Source organism: Podarcis cretensis (assembly GCF_951804945.1).
Source record: "Podarcis cretensis genome assembly, chromosome: 10".
NCBI lineage: Eukaryota > Metazoa > Chordata > Lepidosauria > Squamata > Lacertidae > Podarcis > Podarcis cretensis.
Window position 1 is genome coordinate 1,015,385 of NC_137179.1, and position 27,629 is coordinate 1,043,013.

Sequence of the window (27,629 nt, forward strand, 5' to 3'; positions counted from 1 at the left end):
TGAGCCCTTCCTTGGAATGCAAAGGGTCCCGACTTCCAGTTTTATCGCAGGCAGAGACGGGTGCGCTTTGGAGCTCTTGTGAGCTGGAGCGGTCACTGGATAGATATTGGGGCTACACAAGGGCTATGTGACCCCTTAAAAAAGCTCAGAGGGTGACGGTGAGCTAAGAAGAAACCTGCATTGCTGGGGAAGAGATCCTTACATCCCCGGAGTTACAGCCCCCCCCCTCTCTCTCTCTTCCCTGGAGAGCAGCTGCTGCTGGTCTGCTAGGATATTGAGGGTGGCAGCTCCCCACCTGCCTGGTCTTGCTTGGGTCCTGCTACACTCGTTGGCCTGAGCCAGGGGAAGATGCGGCTGGGAGTCCCTGGGAGGGAGCCCACCTCTGGCTCCACCGGGATCTGTGGAGATCTGTTCAGAGCCTCCCCTCCCAATTTTCATCCCATGCCAAGAAATGTCAGGCTCTGCCTCTGGTGTCTATTATGCAAATGCCGGTAGATGCTGACTTGGCATCCTTCAGCTGGTGGGGGGGGGCGGAAGCCGCTGAACCACCACCGTCCGGCACTGGCATTTCCCTGCCCCCCCCCAGGCCTGCTGTGGCTTCAGCAAGATGGCCCAGCAGCTGCCATTCATTTGCCCCCAAACACATTCTCGGAAGCCGAGGTTTGAGGATGTTCTTAGACCCAGGACTGAGTCAAGCCTGTTTTGCAGCAGATGTTCTGTGGCAGAGAGTGGGATCCAGGGAGAGGCCAGGATGGCAAACGGCAGGTATACCAGCTGCGGGGGGAAAGCTCTTGCCAGCTTCCTCTGCCTCTCCCACACCGCCTGCAAAACCTGAAGGAAGGCTGGCTTGAAAACTTAGGGGCCTGGTTTTTGTTTTGAGTCTGGCCTCTCTTGTGCATCTCTCCTGCCCTACTTCTGCTGTGCTCCTGCATCCTGCCCGCCTTTGCCAACCTGCCGGCGCTCCTACGGGCAAGCCTCCTCCCACTCAGCTGCAATTCCTGCATTGCAGGGGGCTGGACTAAATGACCGCTTGGGTCCCTTCTAACGTGACCGTTCTGTGAGTCTGTGGACCCCATTTCCTAGCTGGGCCTGCCAGGGGCTCTGGCTCCCTCCCGGCCTGGGCCTGCCCTGTGGCAAAGGAGCCCTTGCAGCATTCTGGGGAGCGAAGGGGGCCTGGCGCTAATTAGTAACTCATTAGCACTGTACTCTGTTTTGAAAGAGAAATGTGCAAACTCATTACTTAGAGGCTTGGTCTTTTAGCAGCTAGCATGTGAAACAGTGAGTTAGTTAGCATCCGCGTATTAATATTTATATTGCTACTAATTAAAGTGCCGTGTTACGTCGACAGGGCTATGGAAGTAATGAATAGGGTGGGTTTATTGCTCGCCCTCTTGGAACGATACCCTGGGAGTGGGTGGCGTTCCGGGTCACCCACGGGTCTTCTCCTGGCTGCAAATGGGCACCCAGGAATTGTTTGGGATTTTGCAGATACAGGGAATTGCTAGCCTGAGACCATGACTATCAGAAAAGCCCTCCAGCTGGATCAGCCCAATGGCTCATCTGGTCAGTAGTCACCCAGATGGCCCTGGGGAGCCCCCAGGCAGCCCTCTCCCCTCCCGTCGTTTCTTGCAGAAGCTGGTGGGCTCCAACCAGGAAGACAGAGCATAACCGCTGAGGCTAGGAAGCCCTCCAGAGCCCTCTCCTCCTCCATGAATTGGTCCAATCCTCTCTTCAAGCCATCCAAGTTGGTGACCATCCCTGCCTCCTGGATTTCATACTTGAGTCTCCCAACGTTCAGCTTCCTTGGTCTAGCATTTCCCCTCCTTTTTTCTCCTCTTTCAGAGAGTTTCTCTCTTGGAAAGGACCCCGAGGGTCCTCTTCTAGTCCAGCCCCTGCAGTGCAGGTCTCTCAGCTGAACCATCCCTGACAGGTGGCCCTCCAGCCTCTGCCTAAGAACCTCCAAGGAAGAAGAGTCCTCTCTTTGCCTCCCTGCATGTTCCTTCATCCTCGCCCTTTCTAGTTGCTGCTTGGGGAGGGAGAAATGTTCAAATACGCCCAGGTGGGCGCAAGGGAGCCTGTGGTTGGACCCTGAGCTTGGCACATCCCCTTCTTGGTCGCCATTTTGTGTCCTTGCAGGAGAACAATTGAATTTGGCCCCAGGAGCCCTTACTTCGCATACGCCTGTCTCTGCAGGATTTTCCAGATCCCACCAACACATCTTCCTCGTTTGACCTCGGCTGCCTTTGGGCTTGCTTTCTCTGTCCAGGCAGTGCATTCGTTTCAGTCTGGAGGGATCCTTTCGGAGCTCCTGGAAATCCCTTTTTGTTTTAAGTGCCCTGAACAATTTGATATAATCCGCTCTCTTGGCTGCCTCAGTGCTCACCCTGAACTCCAGAGGGTTTAGGAAGGAGTTAAAAGGCACAGGCCCCGATCCCGGGGAGACCCCACTTGCCATGAAGCCAGGCTTTTTCGGAGGCCTTTCTACTTTCCTCCACCTTGTGCCCAAGAAGCTACAGCCTCCAGGAGGTGGAGGAAGAGGAGGCAGAGGCCAGCAGGTTCTGTGGCCTGCGGCGCAGTTGTGTGAATGGCTCCATCCAGTGCGACTCGCGTCACTTGGACCCCTTGAACTGAGAAGCTTTTGTTTCCAAAGGCTGCTCTCTGGGTTGGTACCATGGCAACAAAATTAAGAAGTTCAAAAAGAGAGTTGTTAGAAGGGGGGGAACGCTTGTTCTCCAAGCCCCTTGGTCCCACTCAGGCTGCAGCGCCATTCTTTGCTTCCAAGTCAAAATCTGAGAAGGTCCGGTTTTTGACTCGGAGTGAGTCTTGCCGTAGGGGAAAGAGAGGGCCCTGCTTTGGGCTCCCTCGAGGGCCGGAAGCCCCAGGCAAGCAGAGCCTGTCCATTTCTCCTTAGCCATGCAAAGGGAGGGCAGCACCTGCCCCAGGGCCCTCTGCCCCCCAAAAAACAGCTGCCTCCTAGCCGTGTCCCCAGGCCAGGCAGGAATGGCTCAGACTGAAGACCACCTTGGGGAAGTTGAGAGGTCTCTCTTTCCCCACTAGCCCTTCTGAGCCCCCTCCCCTCAAAGCAGAGGAAGGGTTCCAAGGGTCCTCTACTCCAGTGTTCCCCAAACTTGGGCCTCCTGCTGTTTTTGGACTACAACTCCCATCATCCCTCACTAGCAAGACCAGTGGTCAAGGATGATGGGAATTGTAGTCCAAAAACAGCAGGAGGCCCAAGGTTGGGGAACACTGTTCTACTCCAAGCCCAGGCATCCACGACAGAGGGCCCTCCAATATCTGCTTAAAAGCTTCAAGGATGGAGAGTCCATCACCTCCCTAGGCCTCCTCTAGCTCTTCTCTCTCGTTGGAGGAAGAATCCAGCCCTCTGTGGCTCAGGCAGATCTGGAAGCACAGAGGCCTGGCTGGTTTTTGTCCCTGCATCAGAATGCCTGGACTGAAGAGGGAGCAACAAAGCTGCTCTCCTTGGGTCCCGGCTTCAGGTGTGTGTAGGCATTGACTCCTGCTTTGACAAGGCCCCTTCTCTCACTGCCATCGTGGGGGGAGCTTTGAGGGAAGGTGAGCCCCCTCTCTTCCCACCCCACCCCTGCCAGCCAGCATAGAGATGACCCACTTTAATTGCAAGCTGCTTTAAACTGTTTTCCATGCTGCCTTTTACATCAGCGGAACCCGCCCTGGGACTTTCTGGCAAAGGGCGGGCAGTCATAAGAACAGCGGGCTACACTTCCCCCCCCAAAAAAAAAACCACACACCCCCATTGTGAGTGACGTTTGACGACCGAGAAGGAGCAGAGAGCCCACCTCCATCTCCCCCGAAAGCCTAGCCTGCAAAGAAGGCTGCAGGTGATGCACAGGTGGAGAAATGGCAAGCCCCAGCAGGGACGTCTTCTCCTAGTAATGGCGCTGCCCCCCAGCCCGCCTCCTGGTGCTTTGGCAAGCCCACAGCTCCTGCTCCTGCCCAGGTTCCCCTGGGTCTCCCTTGCCCTCACTCTGAGTGGTTCCCATCAGGCTCGCTGCCTCCGTGCAACTTGCCCGGCGGTTTTGCTGAGAGGCTGGGGCTCCGCTCCAAGGCCAGGCGAGGGCCACAAGATGGAGATCTTGCCTCCTGTGCTTTTGAAAGCCCTGTGTCAGACCCCTTGGGAGTCTGCGCTAAGGGGTCGTCCTGCATCAATAGGAGTATAGCATCTAGATCAAGGGAAGTAATAGTGCCACTGTATTCTGCTCTGGTCAGACCTCACCTGGAGTACTGTGTCCAGTTCTGGGCACCACAGTTCAAGAAGGACACGGACAAACTGGAACGTGTCCAGAGGAGGGCAACCAAAATGGTCAAAGGCCTGGAAACGATGCCTTATGAGGAACGGCTAAGGGAGCTGGGCATGTTTAGCCTGGAGAAGAGGAGGTTAAGGGGGGATATGATAGCCATGTTCAAATATATAAAAGGATGTCACATAGAGGAGGGAGAAAGGTTGTTTTCTGCTGCTCCAGAGAAGCGGACACGGAGCAATGGATCCAAACTACAAGAAAGAAGATTCCACCTAAACATTAGGAAGAACCTCCTGACAGTAAGAGCTGTTTGACAGTGGAATTTGCTGCCAAGGAGTGTGGTGGAGTCTCCTTCTTTGGAGGTCTTTAAGCAGAGGCTTGACAACCATATGTCAGGAGTGCTCTGATGGTGTTTCCTGCTTGGCAGGGGGTTGGACTTGATGGCCCTTGTGGTCTCTTCCAACTCTATGATTCTATGATTCTATGTGGACATCCTCACCTCAGCCCTTCTGATCCCAGGGGAGCAGCATAAACGTTCAGTCTGGGTCAGTGCAAGAGCAGATGGGGCTGGAGAACCTCAGAGGGGATGGAGGTGGTGTGGGTCAGGAACCCTGGCATCCTGAAGGAGGTGGGGTTTCCTTCTCCCTGAAGAAGGAGGTAGGGGGCCTCCTCATCCACTCATCGCTGTCCCCCTAGGTGCCTGGGAGGTGGTCAAGAGACCCTACACCAGAGAAGACAGTCAAGGCCTCTGCCTAAATTCATCTCTGTTTTCAGTCCTTCTGGGCTAGGCTGTTGCCATGCTCTCTAGGAGGGGCTTTAAAAACAGCTTGGAATCCCCCCCCCCAATGCAACAGCCAGACTTTCTTCTGCACCCCTTTGATCAGAGCATGTAGTTCTGTTACCAAGTCCTTGTCTGCCTCTCCCCCCCCCCCCCGGCTCAGTTTAAACGGCTGGCCTCCCATTTTAAAGCCCCCAAGCCATGGGTGGAAAGCCACTTTGCTCCAGAGGGACAGGTCTTGATCCTGCGCCCTCAGGCCAGCTCTGACAGGTGGGTGGGAAAACCTGACACACGATGGCTAACAGGTGGGCTGTGAAAACAGCTTTCCTAAGAGCTGGTGGCCAGTGGCAGTGCGCCTTGCTCCAGGAGCATGAAAGGCTTTGCACTGAAGCCACTGCTCAATGAAGCCATTTAGTCCTCTCTAATCTCTTGATGGTTCCTTAGTAGCCCGTGTGGGTTCTGCCCCATGACTCATGTCACATCAGGTGTGGGGCAGGTGGGCAGGGCTTATGAGGAATGCCACTGGGGACCAAGTGGGGACCCCTGCCAGGCCGAAGGCTCCCCGCCCCTGCCTTCAGTGGCCCAGGGCCTGCTTCCTTTAAAGACAGATCTCTCCCCATATGGACTTGCCTGTGCCTTCAGATCAGCTCCAGAGGTCTTGCTCTCTGTGCCATCCTCTCAGGTGGGCAGGCGCATCAGTGTGAAGGACAGGGCCTTTTTAGTGGTGGCTCCCTATGCCCTTCTCTGTAGAGATCCTTTAGGTTCCCTCTCTGGCCTTTTCCCGCTGTCAGCTGACCACTTTTATCTTCCAACCGTCCTTTAACGTTTAAAGCTTCTTCGCCACCACCAGCGTTTGTGCAACATTTTAAATTGCTGCTTTTTAGTTTATTTATGGGAGGGTTTCCAACGTGTACATTTTCGTTCTTTATGTTGTGAAACTGCTCCAAGTGCCCTATGGGCAGCAGAATGGCGCATAAATAAATTACTTAACTGTGTGCAAAAAGGTACGTTCCTTCCCTCCCTCCCTCCCTCCCTCCGCCAACTCCCTTGCCCACTCCCTTGCTCTCTGGCCTCCCCTTGCCATATTTCTTTTAGACGAGTTGAGAGGAGAGGGCTTGGACTGCCAAGGCACCCTTACCATTGTTTCTTCTAAATCCCTTTTTCCTGAAATTTGAACCTCTGGGTTCAGGTCCTCCTACAGTCTGCAGGAAAAGAAAAGACCTTGGCTCCATCTTATTTCAACTCTTCAGACAGTTGCAGTGGCTGTCCTGCCTTACCGACCCTCCTTCCCCTCCGCTAGTCATTTTGTCTGAGTCCAGCCTTCCAGGCCGCCCTCTCCTTCATCTGCCAGGGCCCATGCCTTCACCTCCCAGCCCATCGACTCTCTCGCTGTCTCTCTCCCAAAGCATTAGTTGAGAAGAAGGAAGTGTAGTGGGGAGAGGAGAGGGCAGAACAATGTGAAGAGGACCAGGAGAAGAGGCCCCAGTTCTCTGCACAAAAGGCACAGCCAGCCTGCTGGGTCAGGTGCAGAGAAATGTCTCTGCATGTGAAGCACACTGACTTCCAGGGCTCTCCACAGCAATGCCACCACTGCTCCCCCCTTCCTTCCTTCCTTCCTTCTCTCCATCCGTAACTGATCTTCTCGGGATCTTTCTGCCTCTCCTGCTCCCTTCAGATCCCTCTCCAGACCCACCATTCTCATTACCCTGCCTTCGCTTCAAGCCCATTTCTGCTCTCGGCTGGCTGCTCACCGCGCCCGTTCCTCCTCCCCGTTTTGCTCCCACATCCTTTCTATCAGCTCCTGAGGTGGCCGATAAATCTGCCTCTCCCTCTTTGCCTCTTTTCCTGTGCTCTGAAGGCCTATTGATGTTGCTCCCTGAATAACAGCAAGCAAACCCAGAAAATCTTTTGCAGCAAGGTGGCCTGCTGGCCAAGAGCCCAGCCGCCTTCAATAAGGGAAAAGGAACAGAGCCCCACGGGGGCCTGTGGGGACCTCTTCTACCTTAAGAGGAGGGACCTTGAGGCTCCTGAGTAATAAGAGGGGAGGGCCCCTTGTGGATCAGGAACTGGTTAGGTAACAGGAAGCAGAGAGGAGGAATAAAAGGACATTTCTCCAAAGGGAGGAGTGTGGGGAACCTGGGCTTTTAAACTTGCTCACTCCTGATCCAGGGTTAGGAGTGAGCAGAGCTGTTAATACAACGAGAGAGGGGTTGGACTCGATGACCCTTGCGGTCTCCTCCAATTCTATGATTCTATGATTCTATGAGCCTGAGGACCTCTCCAAACCGAGTGAATCTGAACTTCCCATGTCCTTCCCTGGCGCCTGAGCTGGCAGGGACAGACCAGGAGCGAGAACTTGGGGTTGCAGCCGGTCGCTTGATGCCGACGTTGCCCCAGTGTGGCGAAAGGGGACAGAGAAGCTGCCCTTCCTTTCTCAATGCACTAGAACTTTTGGGCGTGAAGCTGAATGTTGGAAGACGCAGGAAAGGCAGGAGGAAGGACCCCTTCGCACAGCGCAGGATTGAACTAGAGAACTCACTCCCTGAGGAGGCAAGGGGGGGTCACCAACTAGAGTGGCTCTGAGAGATGATGGGACAAATTCACGGAGTGGCTGCTAGCCAGGAGGGCTCTGCTCTGCCTCCGTAGTCAGAAGTATACCCCGATGGGCAGTTTATAGAAAATGGGTAGGCAAACTAAAGCCCGGGGGCCGGATCTGGCCCAATCGCCTTCTAAATCGGCCGTGGACGGTCCGGGAATCAGCGTGTTTTTACAGGAGTAGAATGTGTCCTTTTTTATTTAAAATGCATCTCTTGGTTATTTGTGGGGCCTGCCTGGTGTCTTTACATGAGTAGAATGTGCGCTTTTATTTAAAATGCATCTCTGGGTTATTTGTGGGGCATAGGGATTCGTTCATATATTTTTTTCTAAAATATAGTCCTGCCCACTACATAGTCAGAGGGATGGTGGACCAGCCCATGGCTGAAAAAGTTTGCTGACCCCTGGTATAGATAATAAAATTAGTAGTAGTAGTAGTACACTTTTCAATACCAGCTGCTGGAAACTTCAAGAGGGGAGATGGTTGTTGTTCTCAAGTTCTGCTTGTGGCCTTCCCATGGCCATTTGGGACAGTGGACTACCTGGGCGATGGGCCAGATCTACCAGGGCTTTAATAATAATAATAATAATAATAATAATAATAATAATAATAATAATAATAATAAATTTACTATTTGTACCCCTTCCATCTGGCTGGGTTTCCCCAGCCACTCTGGGCGGCTTCCAACAAAGACCAAAAATACATTAAAATGTCACACATTAAAAGCTTCTCTAAACAGGGCTACCTTCAGATGTCTTCTAAAAGTCTGGTAGTTGTTGTTCTCTTTGACATCTGGTGGGAGGGCGTTCCACAGTGTGGGTGCCACTACTGAGAAGGCCCTCTGCCTGGTTCCCTGTAACCTCACTTCTCACAATGAGGGAACTGCCAGAAGGCCCTCAGCGCTGGACCTCAGTGTCCGGGCTGAACGATGGGGGTGGAGACGCTCCAGGTAGGCCAGCAAGGGATGGCCAGGCCACCTGACTGACCAACAACTGCTGGGAACATTGGCTTTGACCTCACATGACCTTTCTTTCCACGGGGACCAGAAGCCCAGTGGGAGAGGCTGCAAATGGCTTGGCCATGTCACAAGCACCCGATGATAAAGTCGCCTGATTGCTGCGTCAGCCAATGTGGATGGGGGTCGGCAGTGGGGGCTGTAAGCTGTCCCTGTCAGAAACGGTCGCAGGAGGCTCCCTCCCTCTGCCATCCCTACCCCTTGACAAGAGATGCTCGCTTCAGAGACTGGGCAACCTAGAAGCCTACCAGATGGAATCACAGAATTTTGCAGGTGGAAGGGACCCTGAGGGTCATTTAGTCCAACCCCCTGAAACGCAGGAATCTCAGCTCAAGCATCCCTGATAGGTAGGCTGGCAGTCCCTGGGGATCTCGTAGTTTGTAAGTACTTGGGGATTGGCATAGCTGCTCAGTTGCTGGGAAGTAATGTGGTATTGGGGGGGGGCACACCAGTCCGCAGATGGGTGCCCTGAAACTCACATTATTTTAAAAGGAGGGGGGAGCCAGGCCCGCTATAGTCCTTTTCTCCAATCCACTCACTCTGTTCCAAAACAGGCATTTGACTCTTTCGTCAGGAGGACAGGTGGGCGTTTGGGCATTTTAAATTAGAAGGATGTTGGAATGAAGTTCTGTGGCTTTAGCAGAAATGATATAAAGGATTAAGTAAAAATGGATTGGTAATTAGTGAAAGAGGAGAATGCAAAAATATAGTATATCAAGGTTAACTTTTTTTAGGATGGAAAGGATTTGCTGAAATATCTAATCGAACTAGAATACAAAAAAGGGAGGTGTGAGGAGGTCAAGGAAATAAGCAAAGGAAAGAAAGTTATGTAAAGGTTGGATTTGTGTGTTTTTTCTTTTTCTTTTTCTTTTTCTTTTTCTTTTTCTTTTTCTTTTTCTTTTTCTTTTTCTTTTGGATTGTTTGTCTTTTTTGTAACCTTCAAAATTGGAATAAATATTATTTTTTTAAAAAAATTTAAATTTCCATATGAAACCCAACCCAAACAGTGCCATGAAACAGATATAAGCACATCAGGTATAAGCTTCTAGGTACATTACACGTGTGGATAGAAGGGAGTTTGCCCGGTGCCTAAAAGATACAGAGGTACAGAGCAGAGGTATAGAGAGAGACGGGAACATGTAGAGGGGAGTCCTCCGTCTTGGGCGGAGAATGATGATTTCCAGGGGGAAAGAAGGGGAAGCATGTTCTGCGGTCGAGCACTTCACAGAGAAGGGGGCAAGGGGGTCAATGCTGCCTTCTCCTTGTCCCCACACTCTGTGTGGCCGCCTTGAGCGGACCTTAGGGCTTGGGGCGCTTGTGCCCACCCCCGTCTCCCCCAATCTAGAGCTGGGTCTGGAGGGATTCCCTTGGGGGGCTTCCCTCCTCCGCCCCCTCCCTGTGGATCAGGCTTTGCCAGGGATGGGGAGCAGATTGGGTAGGAGGGACACCCCCTACCCTGGATGAACGGGGCTCCTGCCGTTTCTGCTCTGAACTAATTGCCTGTTTGAACGTTTCAGGTGTTAATCCGGAGCGCAGCTAGTTTTGCCCTGGCCTCGTTTGTTTTACTGCTTTAGGGACGTGGATTGTAATAATTACTAGCGATTTTGGTGTGCGGTTTTTGCGATTTTTATTGGTGTGTTTTGCTATGGGAATTGCGAGCCGCTCGGCTTGGTCATGGTCGGTTGGGATAGGCGAGGAAGGGGCTCTCCTAGGAAGGCAGCCCTCAGGCAGAAGGAGTGGTACCTGTAAGGTTGCCCGCATTCCTGCATCCATCTTCCCACCTCTGCCACCCATCTCCACTGGGCTTCCTCTCGCCCTTACCCTCACAGTCCTCCTCTGGGTCAGACAGAAGGCCTTTGGGGCCCAGCATGGCTCACGTGGGCCCCTCCTGGGCAAAGGCCTCTGACCCACCTGACTAGCCTCTCCGCTGTGGGCAGGAGGCTCCGTGAGCCCACGTCACAAGATGCCCCCTGCCAAGGGCTCCCCTTGCTTCCCCCACCCCACCCCTTTGAAGCCTCCCCTGCCCCATATCTTGCCTTCCTGCTCCCAGCTGACAGGTGGCAGGGGTCAGGCCTCCTTGGTCTCCCTCTCCCTCCCCTTCCGGCCAGAGTGCCAGCCGGCCACGGAGCAACACTTTCTGGGCAGCCAACGGGGCTCTCACCCCCACCCCCACCCCCACCCCTTCCTAACTCAAGCACTGACTGTCAGCCGCAGAGTCAACTTTGAAAAGGCAGGGAAAAAAGACCTTGGCTTTGTGTGTGTTTCACCACCTCCCCCCCCCCTTTTAGTCCTACAATTGGCTGCGTTATTTGCTTTTAATATGAAGGCAAAATTAAAATCTAAGCACTGCAGTCCAATTGCTGCTGCTGCTGCCGCCGCCGCTACCATTGTGGCCTTGTCCTTTTTCTCTTGCCATGCATATTAAATGGTTCCAGGAGATTAAGGGGAGGGGGTGGCACGTGGCGGAGGGGGAGGGATGGATGGGGAGCACGGAGCCCCGAGGTTTGTGGCTGAGCTGCAGCCGGATCAGAGCAAGCACCGAGCCGGGTTTCATTAGCCGATGGTTGCCAGCGATAAAAGCCGGCACTACAGATAAAATCAGACATATGTTTTCATAGAAATGCTCCCAGCCCTCCGGAGTCCGATCGAGTTGCCTCACACCTTGGCTCACAGGAAACGGGGTGCGCCGGAGAGCAAGCCCCACAAAGGAGCTCGGTTCAGCTCCTGGGGGTGGAAGGGGTGGAGGCCCCGGCAGCTGCGCCTGGTGCTCCCGCGAGTGACCCCGTTTGGCAGGCGGGGAGGGGGGGCAAACAACTGGCGCAGCGCTTAATTATTCCATGGCACTGCAAAGAGAAGGGCAGGGGCGGCAGCGGACCCTGCCTGTGTGCCACCTCCAGAGGGGTCTGAGCAGGGGGAGAGCTGCTGGGTTTAGTATATATATAACCCCCACCCCCCTCCAGCTGCATCAGGAAAGCAGACCCCGAGGCACAGGGCTGCTGCTAGGCTGGCCTGCTGCTGTCCCTGATGGAGCCTGGGGTGGCCTTCAGCTGTGGCCGGGCCAGCAGAGCCAGGCGAGGGGAGCTGTGCCCCTTCAGCTGGCAAAGCCTTTTCTTCTCTGAAGGGCATTTTTCCTGGCACTGCTTTCTTCTCCGGAGGCTGCCCTGCCCACCCACTTTCCTGCTGAATGGCAAACTGAGATTTTAAACCGGGAAGCCTGTGAATCAAGTGGCCCCGTGACAGAACCTCTTCGTTTTCGGGGTTGCTTGCTCCCCGCTCTTAAACGGGGAGGGTTTCTATGGAGTCCCAGCGGAAGGAGCAGAATCTTTGAATGGGTGTCGTTCAGAAAACGGAGACATTTGCAGTGCCCTTTCGGAGGGGCCTCTGTTCCCACGGCTCTCTGAAGAGCAGAGCGCCCAGCCCCCCTTCCACACCTGTCCCTGGGTCACCTTCTAGGGCAACCTGTCCTTGCCTCACCCCCTGGGCCACAGCCACCCCTCCTTCCTCCTCCTCCTGGCATTGCTGCTCTTTGCCAGCTCTGCAAAGCCCCCTTCCCAGTCCCTGCCGAGATGGCGGCCTGCATTGGCAGGGATGGGGGGGGTGCTCCGGTGCAGCCCCCCCATCCCTTTTGTTGTGGAGGTGGCTGGAGAGCAGGCTTTGGCCTAAGAGGCGAGCAGGGATGCCTTCACAATGGGCTGCTGATTGAGTTTGGGTCCTCCCTGCTGGGCAACTGAAACCCCTTCATAGAATTGGGGGGCCTGGGCAGCCATGGCTTGTCCTGACCTCAGCAAGAGCCCCTCTCCCCATCTCCCGTCTAGACTCCCCACAAGCTCCTAGCTGAACCAAGGCAGTCCGTGCTGCTGCTGCACAGTACACCCCCCCAACCCCACAGTAACACAGAGGGGCTTCAGTTGCCAGGGGAGGGGTTGATGTCCTTAATTTGAGGTCCTGCCCCATCTCCCCTCAAATGGGGACACAACAACACCTGCAGGGGGCCCTGTGCCCCCCCTCCCAGCCGCTGCTCTAGTAATAGACGGGACGCGAGTGGCTGGTTCTAGCACTTGAAGTGGTTTTATTTAATTCCAGGAAAGGTTACTTGACAGTTTAAAAAATATTAAATACTTTTTTTTTTTCTTTTTGCTTTTTGAAATGAACCTTTTAGGCTTCCCATTTTGCCCCATCCCCAAATTGCCCACCTTGATTCCAGCTTTGCAGGCCAGTTTTTGGGTCCCCAAAACCTTTGGAAATACGGTTGTGGTTTTAATTCCCCATCTCCCCCCTCCCCTCCCCCCCCTTCCCTGGTCTTGGCATTCAGCATAACCCTTTAGGGACATTGCATTATTAAAAACGTTAACAATATTTATTAAAATACAAAAATACACTTGTCTCAGAGTTACAGTCAGATAATTCTGGCTTTTGGGTTGTTGTTGCCCTCTCTGCTGCCCCCCCCAACACCCCCACCCCGTAGATTGCAACCTCTTTGATCAAATCTCCAGCAGAAATGAGCAACCAAAGTCATGGGAAGCCCCTGGTGGGATCCTGGGCACAGAGAAGAATCCGATGGTGCCCGGACCCGTTTGCACATTCCTCTCCCCTCCTAAAGGACAGGGGGATTTATTTATTTTTTGGCGGAGGGCAGGCAGGGTGGGGGGACGTGGGGGGCAGCACCATTCTCCAAACCGCACTCCTTGCCCGGAGGATGCCAGTTTTGCCAGTTCCCTCCTGTGGCACTCTGCTTGCCTTTTGAGAAGTGGGCGAGGAGGACGAGGGCTGAGGAATGTGCCCTTCACTCGCTCCCTCGCAGCCAGAGCCCAGCCCCACACGGAGGAGGGAGGAGCAGCCCTCGCCCCCCCCCCCGCCCGCCCGCCCCTCACTTCCACCTTAAGGGGGGAAAGGAACGAAAAGCACAAAATTGGTTCATGGTTCTACAATCATATGTCAAATTGCCCACAGGGTAGCCGACACGCAAGCACCCATCGCGGCGCACGAGGCTGATGCGAGGTTGTCCTCCAGGCGGCCGCACAAGACGTCCTCCTGCTCTTCTCTTCCCCTCGCCGCCGCCCCCCCGCCCGCCCCCACCCCCGAAAAAGCTGTTTTTGCGCACTGGACCCTGCGCACAGAGGGTTAAACAGAAGCACCGCAGGAATGTGGTGCAGTGGAAAGGCACCAAGCGGCCTGCTTGGGCGCAAAGCAGCTCTTCCTCCTCGCAGCCGCGGGTGAGGAGGGGGCGGCACGTCAAGGGCCCCCCCACCCACCCTCGGCCCATCACTTCCTCAGGGGTTGCCCCCCACCCCCCACATGGTCGGCCCCACGTCCACCACACCCTCGCTGGGAGGAGGAGGGGCAGGCTCTTGCTGGTTTAGATTTTTTTTTGCAGTTTGATAATACAAGTATTTCGTTCCCTTATGATAATGGTCCTTCTGTTGCTGCTGCTGTTTTTTTCTTTTTTAAAAAATGACCTTTTTTATTGCATTTGTAACATTTTGGCACAGTACAAACTCTTGGTGCGCTCCCCCCCCTTTCCCCCCCCCCCTGTAAGTAAGATAGCTCTGTAAATACGGGGAGTTTTCTTTTTCCAGGGCTTTAAGAAAAGAGTGTCTCTATAGAAACGGGTTTGTTTTTACTGCATTCTAAGTAACATCTTCTAAAAAGGACAAATCCCACCCCCTGCTAGTCCCTGGTTCTGTGGTTTTCTTTTTTATCTTCACTGTTGCCTTTTCCTTCTTTCTTTCGCTTTAAATAGATCTTATTCCAGGAAGTCACAATGGCAATTTCTGACTCTCCTTTTTGTTGCTGCTGTTTGGGGGAATGGGCGCACGGGGGGGGGGGTTGTTTGTAGTTGCTGCCTCCCTTTAAATAGAACTTACAAGTTAGAAAATGGGGGGGGGGTTTCTTTACATTTTTTTTTAATATAATCTGCTTCTCTTATCTCAGCCCATAGACTTAATATATAAGCATATACAAGAGGAGAAAAAAACTGTCCCCCCCGCCCCCACCTCTCTGTACAAAAGTTGATGTCTGGTTCTGTTTGTGCATTCTATTGCATTTTTTTTTTTTAATAATTTCTTGAGGAGGGGGGAGGAGTCAGATTTGCGTTTCCTGCACTTTCTCCTTGGGGTGTGTCTGAATTATATAAGGTTCGGCAATAGTAGTGACCGTGGGGTGGAGAGAGTTCCCCAAGCAGTTTTCTGTCCAGTGGGCCCCGTGTGAAGGTTTGTAAGTGTTGTAGTTAATGTGGTCATGAATAGCCGGCAGTACAACTGCCCCCTCACCTGATACCCCCGACGTAGCAGTGGGGGCAGCCGCCGCCGCCGCCGCTGAGGCCGAGGAGGCCGGCATGTCCTCGTCCACCTGTATTATTTCCACAGTCCTGGCGGCTGCCACGGTGCTGCGCTGCTGGTGCCTCTTGCGAAGTTTGTAAAAGACAATCAACATGGCCGCCGCCAGCAGCGTCACGGCCACAAAGCAGCCAATGATGATCTTGGTGGTTCTCATCACCTCGTCCAGGCTGGTCTGCATCTTGTCGTTGTGGTTGTCCGAGGCGGGGTCCGTCTTGGGCGCCTTGGTGGTCTGGATGAGCACAGTGGTGGTGGTGGTGTACGCCGGCTGGTAGCCCGTGGACGTGGTCGGCACCGGCTTGGTGAACTTGGGGAAGATGTTCTCGGGCGAAGTCTCTGTGGTCTCCACCGTCACGGTGGTGAAGAAACTGTAGTTGGAAGTGTTGAGCTCGGCCGTGCTCACGTTGAGGTAGGCCGAGGCGTTGGAGTTCCCCGCCACGTTGGTGACCATGCAAGTATAGACCCCCGTGTCCGTCAGGAAAACCTGGGAGAAGTTCAAGGTGCCGTCGTTGAGGACGGAGATCCTGGGGTGGTTGGACGCGTGGCTCAGCACCGTCCCGTTGGGCAGCAACCACCGGACGGAGGACATGGAAGGCGTGCGGCACTTGAGCTCGGCCACCCTCCCTTCGGAGATGTTTAGATCCCGGGGGGCATCCATGATGAAGGGGGCCGAGCACTGGAAAGCCGTCTGGTCCACCTCCACCAGAAACTTCCCGCGCATGTGCATGGGCGCATGGCAGCGCCCGCAGCAGGTGGAGTTGGTGGGGATGTACTCCCGCAGCCACCAGGAGAGCCACAGGATGTCGCAGTCACAACTCCAGGGGTTGTGGTGCAAGTGCAGCTCCACCAGGTACCTCAGGGGGGCAAAAAGGTCGTGGGGCAGAGAGGAGAGGTTGTTGTGGGCCAGGTTGAGCTCCACCAGCGCCGTCAGGTCGTCGAAGGCGTTCCGCTCAATCAGGCTGATCTGGGAGCTCATAATCCACAGCTTTTTGAGCGACTTCAAGCCATAGAAGGAGCCGGGCTGGATGGCGGGGAAGTTGTTCCCCGACATCTCCAGCTCCTCCAGGCCCACCAGCGGGGTGAGGTTGGGCATATCCTTAATGTTGCACATCCCCAGGTTCAGGTACTTCAAGTTGTACAATCCCTCGAACGCCCCCTCCGAGATGTACTTGAGCTTCTTGAGCTCGCCCAGATCCAGGCGCATGAGGGAGGGGACGCGGTTGAAGGCGTAGGAGGAGATGCTCTCGATGGGGTTGTTGCGCAGCCAGAGCTCGCGCAGCTTGGAGAGGTACTCAAAGGCCCCGCTGGGCACCACCGTCAGCCAGTTGTCAAAGAGCTCCAGGGTGTTGAGGCTGGCCAGGCCGTTGAAGGCCCCCACCTCCACCTGGCGGATGGCGTTCCTGCCCAGCTGCAGCACCTCCAGGTGGTGCAGGTGGCGGAAGGTGTCGGCCTGGATCATCTTGATGTTGTTCTCCATGAGGTTCAGGTAGCGCGTGTTGGAGGGGATGCCCTGGGGCACCTCGGAGAGGCCTCGCCGCGTGCACACCACCTTGCTGAACTGGTTACTGCAGGAGCACACCGAGGGGCAGCTCTGCGGCCCGGCCACGGCCGCCACTGCGCACGCCAGCCACGTTTGCGCCACGAGGTAGACTACGGCAAGCGGGGCGGCATTCCAGGCGTGGTGCGCAGTTGCCTGCCACAAGAGCTTCATGGTGTGGCACGTTCATACTTCACCATCGTGGGGGATTCGGCATCGAACGGAGAAGTGCCCCCCCACCCGCTTAGCCCGGCTGGAGCGCGCGGCTGCCCGCGCCGCTCTCCATCGGAAGGGGAGATGGGGGGGGGAGAGGGAGAGGGAGGGGGGGGGAGAAGGAGGAAGAAGAGGGGAAGAGGAGGAGGAGGAGGGAGAGGGCTGCTGGGTGCAATCCGGCGAGGGGGCTCCTTCTGCGCTTGCAGGCTCCGTCCGTCCGTGCGTCCCCTCGAGGCGCTCAGCCCGGGTGCGCCATCCCGTCTCGGCCGGACCGGGCGATTCAGCGAGGGGGGGGGCGGCAGGCAGGCAAAATGGTTCCTCCTAGAGGGGCGCGCGCCCGCCGGAGCGGCCCGGCCAGCTATGCAGGTCCATGGCAGATGCCCGGTGCCCGGGAGAGCCTGGCCAGGCGCGGGCAGGCGCCTCGTCCTTGGGCGCCGGGCGCAGCGGTAGCGGGACGAGGCGGAGCAGCGCTGGCCGCGGCGGGCTGCTCCATGGGCTCCCGAGCGAGCTGCTCCCGCGCCGGCCGGCCGGCCGGCCGTCGTCCTCCTGCGCCTCCGCCGCCGGCCCCGGCCCGTCCGTCCGTCCGTCCGCCCGCCCGCCCTGCGGGGAGCCCGGTGGCGCGGGCGGGGCGCTGGCCTTAGCGGGGCTCGGCGGGGCTGGCGGCCAGCCGGGCGCCCCCCCGGCGGCGCGGCGAGGTCGACGAGAGCTGCGGCACCCGCTCGCCGCCGCGCCGGCTGCTGCTGCTGCTGCTGCTGCTGCTGCCTTCAGCGCCTCGCTCGCCCGTCGACTGCGGGAGGAGGAGGAGGAGGAGGAGGCGGAGGCGGCGGGGGAGGGCGCGCGGGGGCGGCGGCGGCGGCAGGAGCCGAGCAGCCCGGGACCATCTTCTAGCGGCGGCGGCGGTGGCGGCGCCCCTCTCGCCTCCCGGGGCCGGCGGAGGCAGCGGCGGAGGCAGAGGCAGCGGCAGCGGCAGCAGCAGCAGCCGGGGCTGCTGGCGCATCCTTTTGTCCTTCAGTCAGCACGGGAATGGGCCGCCGCCGCCGCCGCCGCCGCCGCTGCTGCTGACGCATCGTGTTCTCGGGCCGAGCATTAGCGTGATGCAGGAGGCTTCGCTCGCTGGTCTTAACGCCGCCGCCGCCGCCGCCCCGCTTCCCTCCTGCGCCGCTTCCCTCCAGGGGTTAACGGGGAACGCGGCCAGCGGAGCAGCGCTTTGCTGAGCTCAGCTGCCGCTCGACGCCTGGGCCGGGCGAAGGGAGCAGGCAGGAGCCCCCGCCCCGGAGAAGGGGGCTGGGAGAGGCTGCTGGGGGGTCTCGCTCGCCCGGGTGGGGCACGCAGGATCCGGCCGGGGCGCCGGTGGGGGGCACATCCCAGGAGGTGGCTGCGAAGGACCAGGTGGTGGGGAGAAAATCAGAGTTTTGTGCTGGGGAAGGGTCCCCTTGGGCTCTGCTGTGCCCTCCTCTAACCCTCCTGGGAAGTGAGTGGGCTCTGGTGGATCTGCTCCTTTGGGCCGGCTGCATCCTTTCCCCTGTCTGTTTCAAGTGGCACTGCGTCCTCATCATCCAGCGGCAGCTGGGGCACAGCTGGGCTGGGGTGGCCCTGGAGTTTGTGCCATGACCTTGAGGCGCTCCTTTGCCCCTTCTGGGGGTACTGGTGGCCCATGGGCCTCTGGGGCTGAATCCCTTGCGGGCTCCTCCCTGGGGAGGGTGGTTGACTGGAGCTGGCTCCGGAGGGGGGGTAGGACTTGAAGCTGGGGGCCCCCTCATCTCTTCAGGGCACAACTTGTGCTCATGGGGCTGCCCCCTGCCTTTGGTGCCCAGTGGCCTATATTCCCCTCTGCCTTGGTGGGGTGGGGGGAGGGAGGGGGAAAGGCAAAGGGGGTGGGCAAGAAGAGGGGGGGTTTCTCCAGTGAATTGAGGCTGAGTGGGTGGGTTTGTCTTCTTCCCAGTATGGTCCATGGGCTGGGGCGTTCTGGTCTTCCCCCACCCCATGACCTTAGCACAGTGCTTGCAGGTAGAGTGAAGGTTCAGCGGCAGAACTGACCAGCGTCTGGCATTAAATCCCCCCCCCCCCGTGCCTGCTCCCCGCTAGGCAGCCACCCGCCTTCCATCACTGAACCTTCAGCCACACACAGTTTTGTGGACAGGGCTGTCTGCCTTGCATCTGGATTCTCCAGGAAATATTGATGGGTCCCTGGCTTTGCTTGGGGCTGGGGGCTGGGCAGGCAGGTGCCCCAGGCAGAGCAAAGCCCTGGGGCATCAGTGGGCAGAGAAGAGAGTGCCCCCTCTGAACATGAGCAAAGTTCTGTTGTGTGAGCAAGAGAAGTCTGTCTTCTCTTCCAGCCAAGTGGAAGATACAGACAAAATCTTTGTCTTAGCCCTGTTTTGACAGCAAAACTAAACGCAAAAGATCTCTGCTGGATCACACCAAAGAGAAGTCTGTAGGGTTGTGGGGTTTGGGGCAAAGGTCAGGGGACCTTCTCAGTCCCAGCTGGGAAGCCATGGGCTTTCTGCATGCAAGGCAGGTGCTCTGCTATTAATCTACAGTGGCCCTTCCCACTTATGGGAGTCAGGTGGGGAGAAGAAGTGGGCCGAAGCCCAGAGGCAGCCCAACATTTCATCTGTCTCAATTAGGCCAGACTTAGCTGTGATCATCAGAGCCTGGGCCCCTCTCCGCTGCCCTTGATGCTGCCGCCTGCGCCCCTGACAAGGTCTCTGGGATGCCTCTCGTGCCACAGCTGCACCAGAGTGTGGCTAATCCAAACTGATTTCTGAAATTAAAATTTCCTCTTCCTCCGCTGGCTGTTTTCTCTCTGCCTGGTTATTATTGCATTGTATTGGCTGCTTCTCCAGACAGACCCTGGCCAGGGGCTCCGGGGCTTCCTTGCAAGGCCTCCCCTCTTGCGAGGTCGAGGGGCTCAGCCCGCCCTCCCAAACGGAGGGAGGGGGTTCTGCTCTTGGTTCCTTCCTGAGCATGCAGTGGCTTTCCAGGGGTGTCCCATCCGGTTCCTGGCAGGTCAGCTACAGCCCAGCTACCCTTGAAATGCTCACTTTCCATCTGCATTTACAAAGCGCATCTCTGCAGTGTGTTTGCTAGTCTTTTGCAACAAACCTGTTGCGAGGAAGCCTGTGGTTTTATTCCCATTTTTCAGATGGAGAACTGAGCCTGAAAAACCACTGTGTGAGAATCTCAGGGCACCTTAACAGCAGCCCAGCTAGGGCACGAGGCATCCGTGGCTCCCAGTCGCCAAGGCTCTGTGCTCCTAGTAACCACTGAATACCATTAGTAGGAGAGACCCGTTGCCTTGAGATGATTTCCTTGTGGGCTTCGCGTTAGAGCCTGTGGGTGGTCCCTTTGAAAGGCAGGATGCTGGACCAGATGGTCCCCTCTTGGCCTCTTCCAGCAGCTGGGCTTCTTTGATGCTCCTCCTAAGGGCTGGCGTTGGCAGGAGTGGGACCCTCACCTGAATGGGTGCTGTTTGCTGCCACCTGGGCTCAAGGCTCAGAGTCCCTTCCCAGGGGTGTTTCACCTCCTCCTCCTCCTCCTCCTCCTCCTCCTCCTGAGGTCCTCTGGCAGGTCAATTTAGCTGCTGTTTGCTGCACACCTGCCCAGTGCCACCCTCCAGCTGAGCAGCGGTTGTCTCAGGAATCTGCCTTATGCCAGAGTGGGACACGGAATTGCTCCATTGAGCCCCGCTTGGTCTCCTCTGACTGACAGCGATCTCCAGGGTCTTTCCAAGCCCTGGACTCCCAAGGTCCCTTTTGCCTGGAGCTGCCAGGGGGCTGAGTCAGGGGCTTCCTGCTTGTCAAGTATGGGCCCTGCCCTTTGTCCTGCAGAAAGTGGGCAGGGATGTTGGTCCAGATGCTTTGTGAGCCAAGGAGAGGTGCCGAGAGCAAGCTCCTCCCTGGAGGCAGCAGCAAGCGAACACACACACACAAACCCATTGAGGCGCTTGGGAGAAGCCAGTTGGTTGGCCCTTGTTCTTGCTGGCCTGCCCTGCTGCTGCCTGCCTTGGCTGGGAGTGCTCAGCAAGTGCCTTCGGAGCACCATGTGTCCCTCCTGGCCTGGTTGTCGTTCGGAGTGTGTATGTGGAGATCAGTGGTGAGGGGCTGGGTGCAGGGTGGGTGTGGCAGATCAAGCGTCTCTGCAGAGCCCAGCCTGCCATTTCTTCCTAATTAAAAGGCATTTCGGAAATCACAGCAAAAAGCACTAAAGTATGAGCCATTACCTCAACTTATTAGGAGTCAAGGAAATTTATGGTCTGCTATAAATACCGCTCCCCGCCTGGGTGCCGTAACTCAGCTGGCCCAGCGCCTCCCCGGCATGTGGTGATGGTGAGCAGCCCTTCGGTGGGCAGGTGACTTGTTCCTGAGGACGCAAGTAAATCATCACCAGCCAGAAGTTGGGAGGGAGGGAGGCAGCAGCCGGGGGGGGGGTCCCAGAAAGCCGGCTCTCCTCTTGGGATGGGAAGACGCTTCTTCCAAGGGAGCCTGCGCTGCTGCTGCTGCCTGTTCTTACACTGGTCCTTGCGATGTGGTGCCAGGTTTCAAGCCAGTTCAATGCCATTCCTCTTGTCCTGCCGCTGTCCTTGGTGGGGAGGGGGGAGACTCGGGGATCACGGTGGGGCCGTACTCTGCACGTGCCCAGAGGTGCCCTTTCTCCTGGGAAACCGCCGCAGCAGTTGGAGCCCTCTGGGACCCAGCATCCGTCTTCCCAAAGGGAGGCCCAAGAGCAGCGGAAGAATTGGGCTTGCCCAGGACAACAGAGGCATTGATGGGGCGGGAAGGACTCTGCTGCAACCCAGCTAGCGCTTGAAGGCTTGACAAGGATGCTTGTCTCTGGCTGCTTTGTGGCCTTGATGCGCTCAGTGGAGAAGAGAAGTCAAAACGGCTGTCCTCTCTCTCCCCACCCCCAGACAGACATTGGGGAGGGCAAGATGCAAATGGGGGGGGGGGCGGTTCTAGCAGCGAACTCACTTCTCTTCCCCCTCCCCCTGCCGGCTCTGTTCTTGGACAACTGAGTCCCTGTGCTTCCTTCTGGGTTTTTTTGTTTTGGAGGGGGGAGTGGACTGGACCAAAGGCCTTCTCTCTCTCCCTCTCTCTCTCTCTCTTTCTCTCCTGTGATTTTCCACCAGCCTGCCAGAGCCAAGCCCTCCTGGTGGGTGAGGCGGAGGGAGGAGTCGCCCACCACCTCTGCCCAGGCACCTTGCCCTGGCCAGCTGGCTTCCTCCTCTCCTGGGCCAGGGCTGGTCAGCTGGAGCTGGTTTGCATGCCACCTGCGTGCCTGTGCGCTTGGACGGCTGCCACTGCCGCTCTGGGGATGGCTTTCAAAGGGGCCTTTGTGCGAGCCATGGGGGGAAGGCGGTTGCTTTCCGGGTGGGGGGGGGGCACAGTTCCCGCCTCCTGGCAGGCCTCGGTTCCTCCGCCATTTAGCAAAGCAGCGATGGGCGAGAGCAGCCCAGCCACCGAGGGTCCCGAGGCAGGAAAGCTCACGGCTGCCTCTTCTGGGAGCGAGAGGCCTGGCCGGATGTCTCCTGGCTGGCTTTCCCCACAAATATGTTGTTCACACGGGAGGCAGGATCCCTGCACTTTGTAAGCCCAGCCGGAATGTCCACCGCAAAGGGCCCTGCCTCTGTCCAGCTGAGACGCTCCTCTGTCTCCCTCCACCACAGTTTCATATTGAATCTCTCCCTCCTCCCCACCCACAACGCACCTCACGGCCATGTTTTTTTATCTGGGAGTGGGTTGGGACCCCCGAGAGACCACCTCTGACCTTTTCCTGCCGCTGGGCTGGAGGCCCAGCACAAGGGGGCCAGCAGGATTTGACCCACCTCCTTGTGGCATGTTGCCTTCAGCTTAACATTTGCTTTTCATTTGCTTCTAGGGGGACGAGGGATGCCGCCTCCCCAACTGTGGCTTGCGATTGGCAAGGCTGCCCCCAGGGGACTGTCCAAGGCCCCCCTCCCCTGGATGGGTGTTGTTCCCCCAGGGGATTCTCTTGCCCTCCCAGGGGGAGCTGGAGCCTGCCTCTCTGTCCCCCCCCCCCAATAAGTTTTCTGCTCCGTCACTGTCTCCTTGCTTGCTCGCTTGTTTGATCCTGATCAGCAACCTTGAAGGTCTCTCCGGCTTCCAGGCAGGCTATCAGGTCTGTCCTGATAAGATAAGGGTGTGATAGGCGAGGGTCGAGTGCAGAAAGTGGCAGGAATAATCAATCACTCGTCCCTGGCACAGGCACACTCTCGCCCGCCTCCCACGAGGGTTGTCCTCTTGCGTAGAAGAGCACCCCGCTTCGCCCTGCAGTTGCCAGCCTTTTTGGGGGCGACTCTGTGCTTTGCCACTGACATGCCATGCACATCTTGCGTGTGGAGGAGCTTTTGGCTTCCCACCAACTAACGTGATAGGCTGAGCATGCCGTTCCATGCGCCTCACCTGCCTCCCTTTTTGCTCCTGAGGAGAAGGGGGGAATTGCCACGGTGTGCTTGCATGCGTGAGCAGAAAGAGATGCCCCTAGTCTTGTGTCCTGGCCGGGGGGAAGCAGTTGTGGAAATGGGCCAGGGATTAAGCTGCTTTCTCTCCTTGGTTGCAGAGCAGGTAGATTTGGGGGGAAGAACACAGAGGCGTCTTTGCACGGCCGGAAGTGCAAGCTGACACACAGATCTAGCTGTGTTGGGAAATGTGGGGGCTGGTCTTCAGGCGCCGTTTTCCAGAACTGGCTCCCCATTCTCAGCCTGTGCTGACCTAGCTGCCCCCAGAGGCTTTTCTTGGTGTGTCCCCCCCCCCCCAAGCTCTGACCTCAGGCCTGTGTCTTTTCCTTTTTGTAAAGGAGGCAGGGAGGGGGGGGAGGCGAGAGCCAACCGGCCTAAAGCATATTTCTCTGGCAGCCTTTGGGAGCCCCAGGTAGCATTAGGCCGCCAGCATCCCTTCAGGTGTGGCCATGGGCAGCATCCTTCAAGCTCTGCTACACCTCCCACCTCAGGTGTCCTTGGACCTCTAAGCAGAAGGTCTCAGGCCCCTTGATGGATCTGGCTGTTGCTCCAAGGTGGGGCAGGGGAACTAGGGGGGTGGGATGGAGCCTTGTGCTAATATGACTGTCTATCAGCACAAGCAGTTCTGCTTGCCATAAAGACACCCCCGCACCTTGCCTGCTGCTCTGGGGATTCTCCTGCTCTCTCTCCCCCCCCCCCCCAGTGGATTTGGGGCAGGAATGGAGGAAGCCCCATTGCGCTGGCTGGAGCCCTTTGGCTGGTTTGCAGCTGCATTAGTTCAGTCCAGCCCACAATGTCTTAAGGTGGGTTTTTGTGTTTCCTGTATCTGCACGCCCAGCTGAACCGCATCACCTGATGGCATTTGGAGTTTAAATGCATCAGCAGAAGTCGAACAGCGCACTGAAACGCTTGCCTGGAGGAGCATGTTTCACCCTTGATGTAACCACACTGAGACTCGGAGTATGTAAAACGAGAAAGCCGAGATTATTGTAGGAAATAAACGGTTGGACAGGAAAGATCCTAGTTCCAGCTAACTAAAGTGGAGCTCCCAAGAGCCGTGCTCACTGCTCCGTGTCTGAGGGGAGAGAGAGAGAGAGAGAGAGAGAGAGAGAGGAAGGAAGGAAGAAGGCAGGTCAGGTCAGGAAGGCAGTCGAGGAAACAGCCTTCTCCCCCATGCAAATGCGCCAGCCTTCAACACAAGCTGAGTTCCAACAGGGTTTGCATTTCCCTTTAATTTAGAAGAGTCCTTGGCACTTGCAGAGTCCCTTGAGAGCACTGCGTGTGCTTCACGAAGTCCATTCTAACAGCAACCCTGCAAGGTGGGTCAGCATGGCAGCTGCCATGTGGGGGTCTGGAGAAGGAGCCCAAAGCCCAGCCCTGTGGCTCCTGCCCTGCTAGGGTTCTCTGTGCCCCCCCCCAGCCCTTGGTGTATCCCATTTGGAAGCGATGCCTTAGGAGCCCCCAGCGGAAAAGGATTGTTGATCCCTCGACAATCAGAGCCCGAATGTTTTATTTAAAGCTGAGGACAGAGCAGATCAATGAGATGCGTAGGGAATCGGTACCGATCAGCAGTGTGGGGTGGGGGTGGCCTCCTGGCACTGGGCTGCTGCCTCATGACGTAGGCGGGGGTTCTGGGTGTGCTGGTCTGTGGCCTCGGAAAGGCAGGGGCTCCCAGAGCAGCCCCCTGGAGGCGGCTGGTTCTGTGGGCCCCGCAAGGACGGCTCCTTTCCCCGCTGGTCTGGGATCTATGCCGGCTCTTTATTTATAATTGATGCCTGCTGCTCTCGCACACTCCGAGGTCGCACTGGGCCATGTTGTGCTGTGCTCCTCCATTTGCCAAGGGCAGCCAAATCGCGGCCCTGGGAGGCCTCTGGCTCGCTCTTTCCATGCCTGGGACCTCAGGGAGGTGCTCTCTGAGCCTCGGGAGGGAGGGGGCACAGCCCCCCCCCCTTTGAGGTCTCCTGCAGGCTGGCGCTTGTATGTTTATCTCAAGCCTGTGGTTTAATGCCTCGTGATGACGGCTTGCCTGGCTCTTCCTTCTTAGTAGCCAAACGGCAACCCAAAGACGAGACCCTTTCTGTCCTCCCACCACCCCACCCCCAGCTGTGATGGGGCTCGCCTTGTGCGCTGCAGGGGTCCATGGCTGGCTGGCTGGCTGGCTGGCTGGGCTGGCTCTCCCTGAGCTCTCTCTCTCCCCCTTCCCTCGCCTCTCTGCTCCGTCTCTCTCCAGTGCATTTGAACTTGCTGCATTAAGCAGCCGTGCCCTGAGCCCCTCCAGGATCTCGCAGGGTTGCTTAGTTTGCTTAACGAAAGGCGCTTTGTGGGTCTCCTTGAACGCTGCTCACCTGCTGCCAATGCAGCACTTCTCCCTGCAAGGGCTTCTCTGCTGCGTTTTGGGTTGGATTTGAGTACCTCCAAGGGGGGGGGGAGATGCCACACACACCCCACACCCCCCACACCCCACTCAGCAAGTGGAAATGTGCTGCTGCAGCCAGTGGCATTTGGGTTAGTGGAGATTATTGGGGGTGGGGCTTCTCTTTAGGAAGTGACTTTATGATGGTCCTGGGAGATGGCGATGGACAGTGTTTTTGAAGGGGATGGGGGGGCCTTCCTTCTGCAGCTTCCCTGTGATTGTTTATGGGCTTTCCATGAGCAAGATCCCTCAGATGTTTGGGGCTGCCCAGGTGTGCTGCTGCTGCTGCTGCTGGCTCAGTTTCTCTGTCCCTCCCTCTCGGTTGGGGCTGGCTGGGGGGGGGGGACGCCCTGCTGGAGCTTCTCTAGGAGCTGGGGCCCTTGGGAGCCAGAGCTTTGGCCAAACCACTAGCCTGCTTCTGCTGCGGCTCCATCACACGTGAAATCTGCTGGTGTGAGTGATCAGAGGTGGGCCTTGGCCTGGACCCAACCACTAAGGCAGGACCCCCCTTCCCATAGCAGGTAGTAAAGAGACACAGGAGTGGGGTTGGGGGTCTTGGGGTTTTTTCCTGAATCCCTCAACTTCCGTCTGGGAAGCCAGCCTGTTCTTCAGCATTCCCCCATTGTTGCATGGAGAAGGAGGAGGACAATGGCCTTTTCTCGTGTGTGCAGACGTGGGACATAATTTAGGCACCCCAGTTTTGAAACAGGGCTTTATGGGTCGCTGAGGAGGGGCTGTTGCCTCACTCCCAAGTGCTGCTTCCCTTCCACTGGAGGGGCGGATCTGTGAGCATCACAGGGTTTTACGGTGGTGCCCCGCAAGACGAACGCCTCGCAAGACGGAAAACCCGCTAGACGAAAGGGTTTTCCGTTTTGGAGGCGCTTCGCAAAACGAATTTCCCTATGGGCTTGCTTCGCAAGACGAAAATGTCTTGCGAGTTCCTGCGGGTTTTTTTCCCTTTTTTCCCCCTTTTCCTAAGCCGCTAAGCCGCTTAACAGCTGATCGCTAAAAGCCGCTAAACTGCTAATAGTGCTAATCCGCTAAGCTGTCAATGGGCTTGCTTCGCAAGACGAAAAAAACACTATACGAAGAGCCTCATGGAATGGATTAATTTCGTCTTGCGAGGCACCACTGTACTTTGGACCGTTGGGATGCTGAGGCCGGCCAGTTGGTTGTGCAGGTGCGGCCAACCCCACAGGTTGCTCACTGCCTTCCTGAGTATGGTGCAGCCCACGGTCCTCAGGTGAACTCCAAGGCCTCTGGACTGTGGGAGGGGGGAGCACTGCTTCTTGAGCTCCTGCCTCCCTTGCCTGCCCTCTCCTGCCCTTGGCACCACAGGCTCTGCAGGGCTCTCAAGGTGCTCCCTGGTCACCTGCTCCTCTCCTGGTCCAGGGCAGCCCAGGTGGGTGTTCTTGGCGCTCCTGATGCTAACTCTGGCCTTCCTTGAAGGAGTCAGGGTTCCCCATCCCTTGAGAGACTTGTGTCCCTTTCTCCTTCATCCTTGTCCCTTTAGGGCAGTGGTTCTCAACCTGTGGGTCCCCAGACGTTGTTGGACTACAACTCCCATCACCCCTGACCACTGGTCATGCTAGCTAGGAATGATGGGAGTTGTAGTCAAACAACATCTGGGGACCCACAGGTTGAGAACCACTGCTTTAGGGTATGAGAGAGGCCTGGCTCAGTCCTAGGCAGGCAGCGAGAAGTCACTTTCCTCCTTCTTTGTTGTTCCTTTACAGTGGTGCCTCGCAAGACGAAATTAATTCGTTCCACGAGTTTTTTCGCCTTGCGAAGCACGGACTTTGGAAAAGCTTCAAAAATCACCAAAGTCTTCAAAAACCTCAAAAAAGGCTACCACACCGCATGCTATGAGTTGCTCCTCGAAGTGAATGCACGGTTTTAAGAAAAAGGAAACAAACTTGCAAGACGTTTTCGTCTTGCGAAGCAAGCCCATAGGGAAATCCGTCTTGCGAAGCAGCTCAAAAAATGA

The 27,629-nt window shown here is 56.7% G+C and overlaps 3 protein-coding genes across 3 annotated transcripts in view; 1 reads left to right on the forward strand and 2 right to left on the reverse strand.

The window, feature by feature from the left end:
* Positions 1–27,629, reverse strand: part of GCC1 (GRIP and coiled-coil domain containing 1) — a 325,404-nt gene that overhangs the window by 253,333 nt on the left and 44,442 nt on the right. The window lies entirely within an intron of this gene.
* SND1 (staphylococcal nuclease and tudor domain containing 1) overlaps positions 1–27,629 on the forward strand; it is a 242,053-nt gene that overhangs the window by 199,326 nt on the left and 15,098 nt on the right. The gene's annotated exons all lie outside the window — the stretch shown is intronic.
* Positions 14,195–17,172, reverse strand: LRRC4 (leucine rich repeat containing 4). Its single transcript, XM_079993760.1, has one exon. It carries the CDS (start codon positions 16,710–16,712, stop codon positions 14,748–14,750), a length of 1,965 nt encoding a protein of 654 aa, XP_079849886.1. The 5' UTR covers positions 16,713–17,172; the 3' UTR covers positions 14,195–14,747.

What these genes read in the sequence shown, in the direction of transcription:
- LRRC4 (XM_079993760.1), bottom strand. Translation starts at nt 16,712, where the DNA reads ATGAAGCTCTTGTGGCAGGCAACTGCGCACCACGCCTGGAATGCCGCC.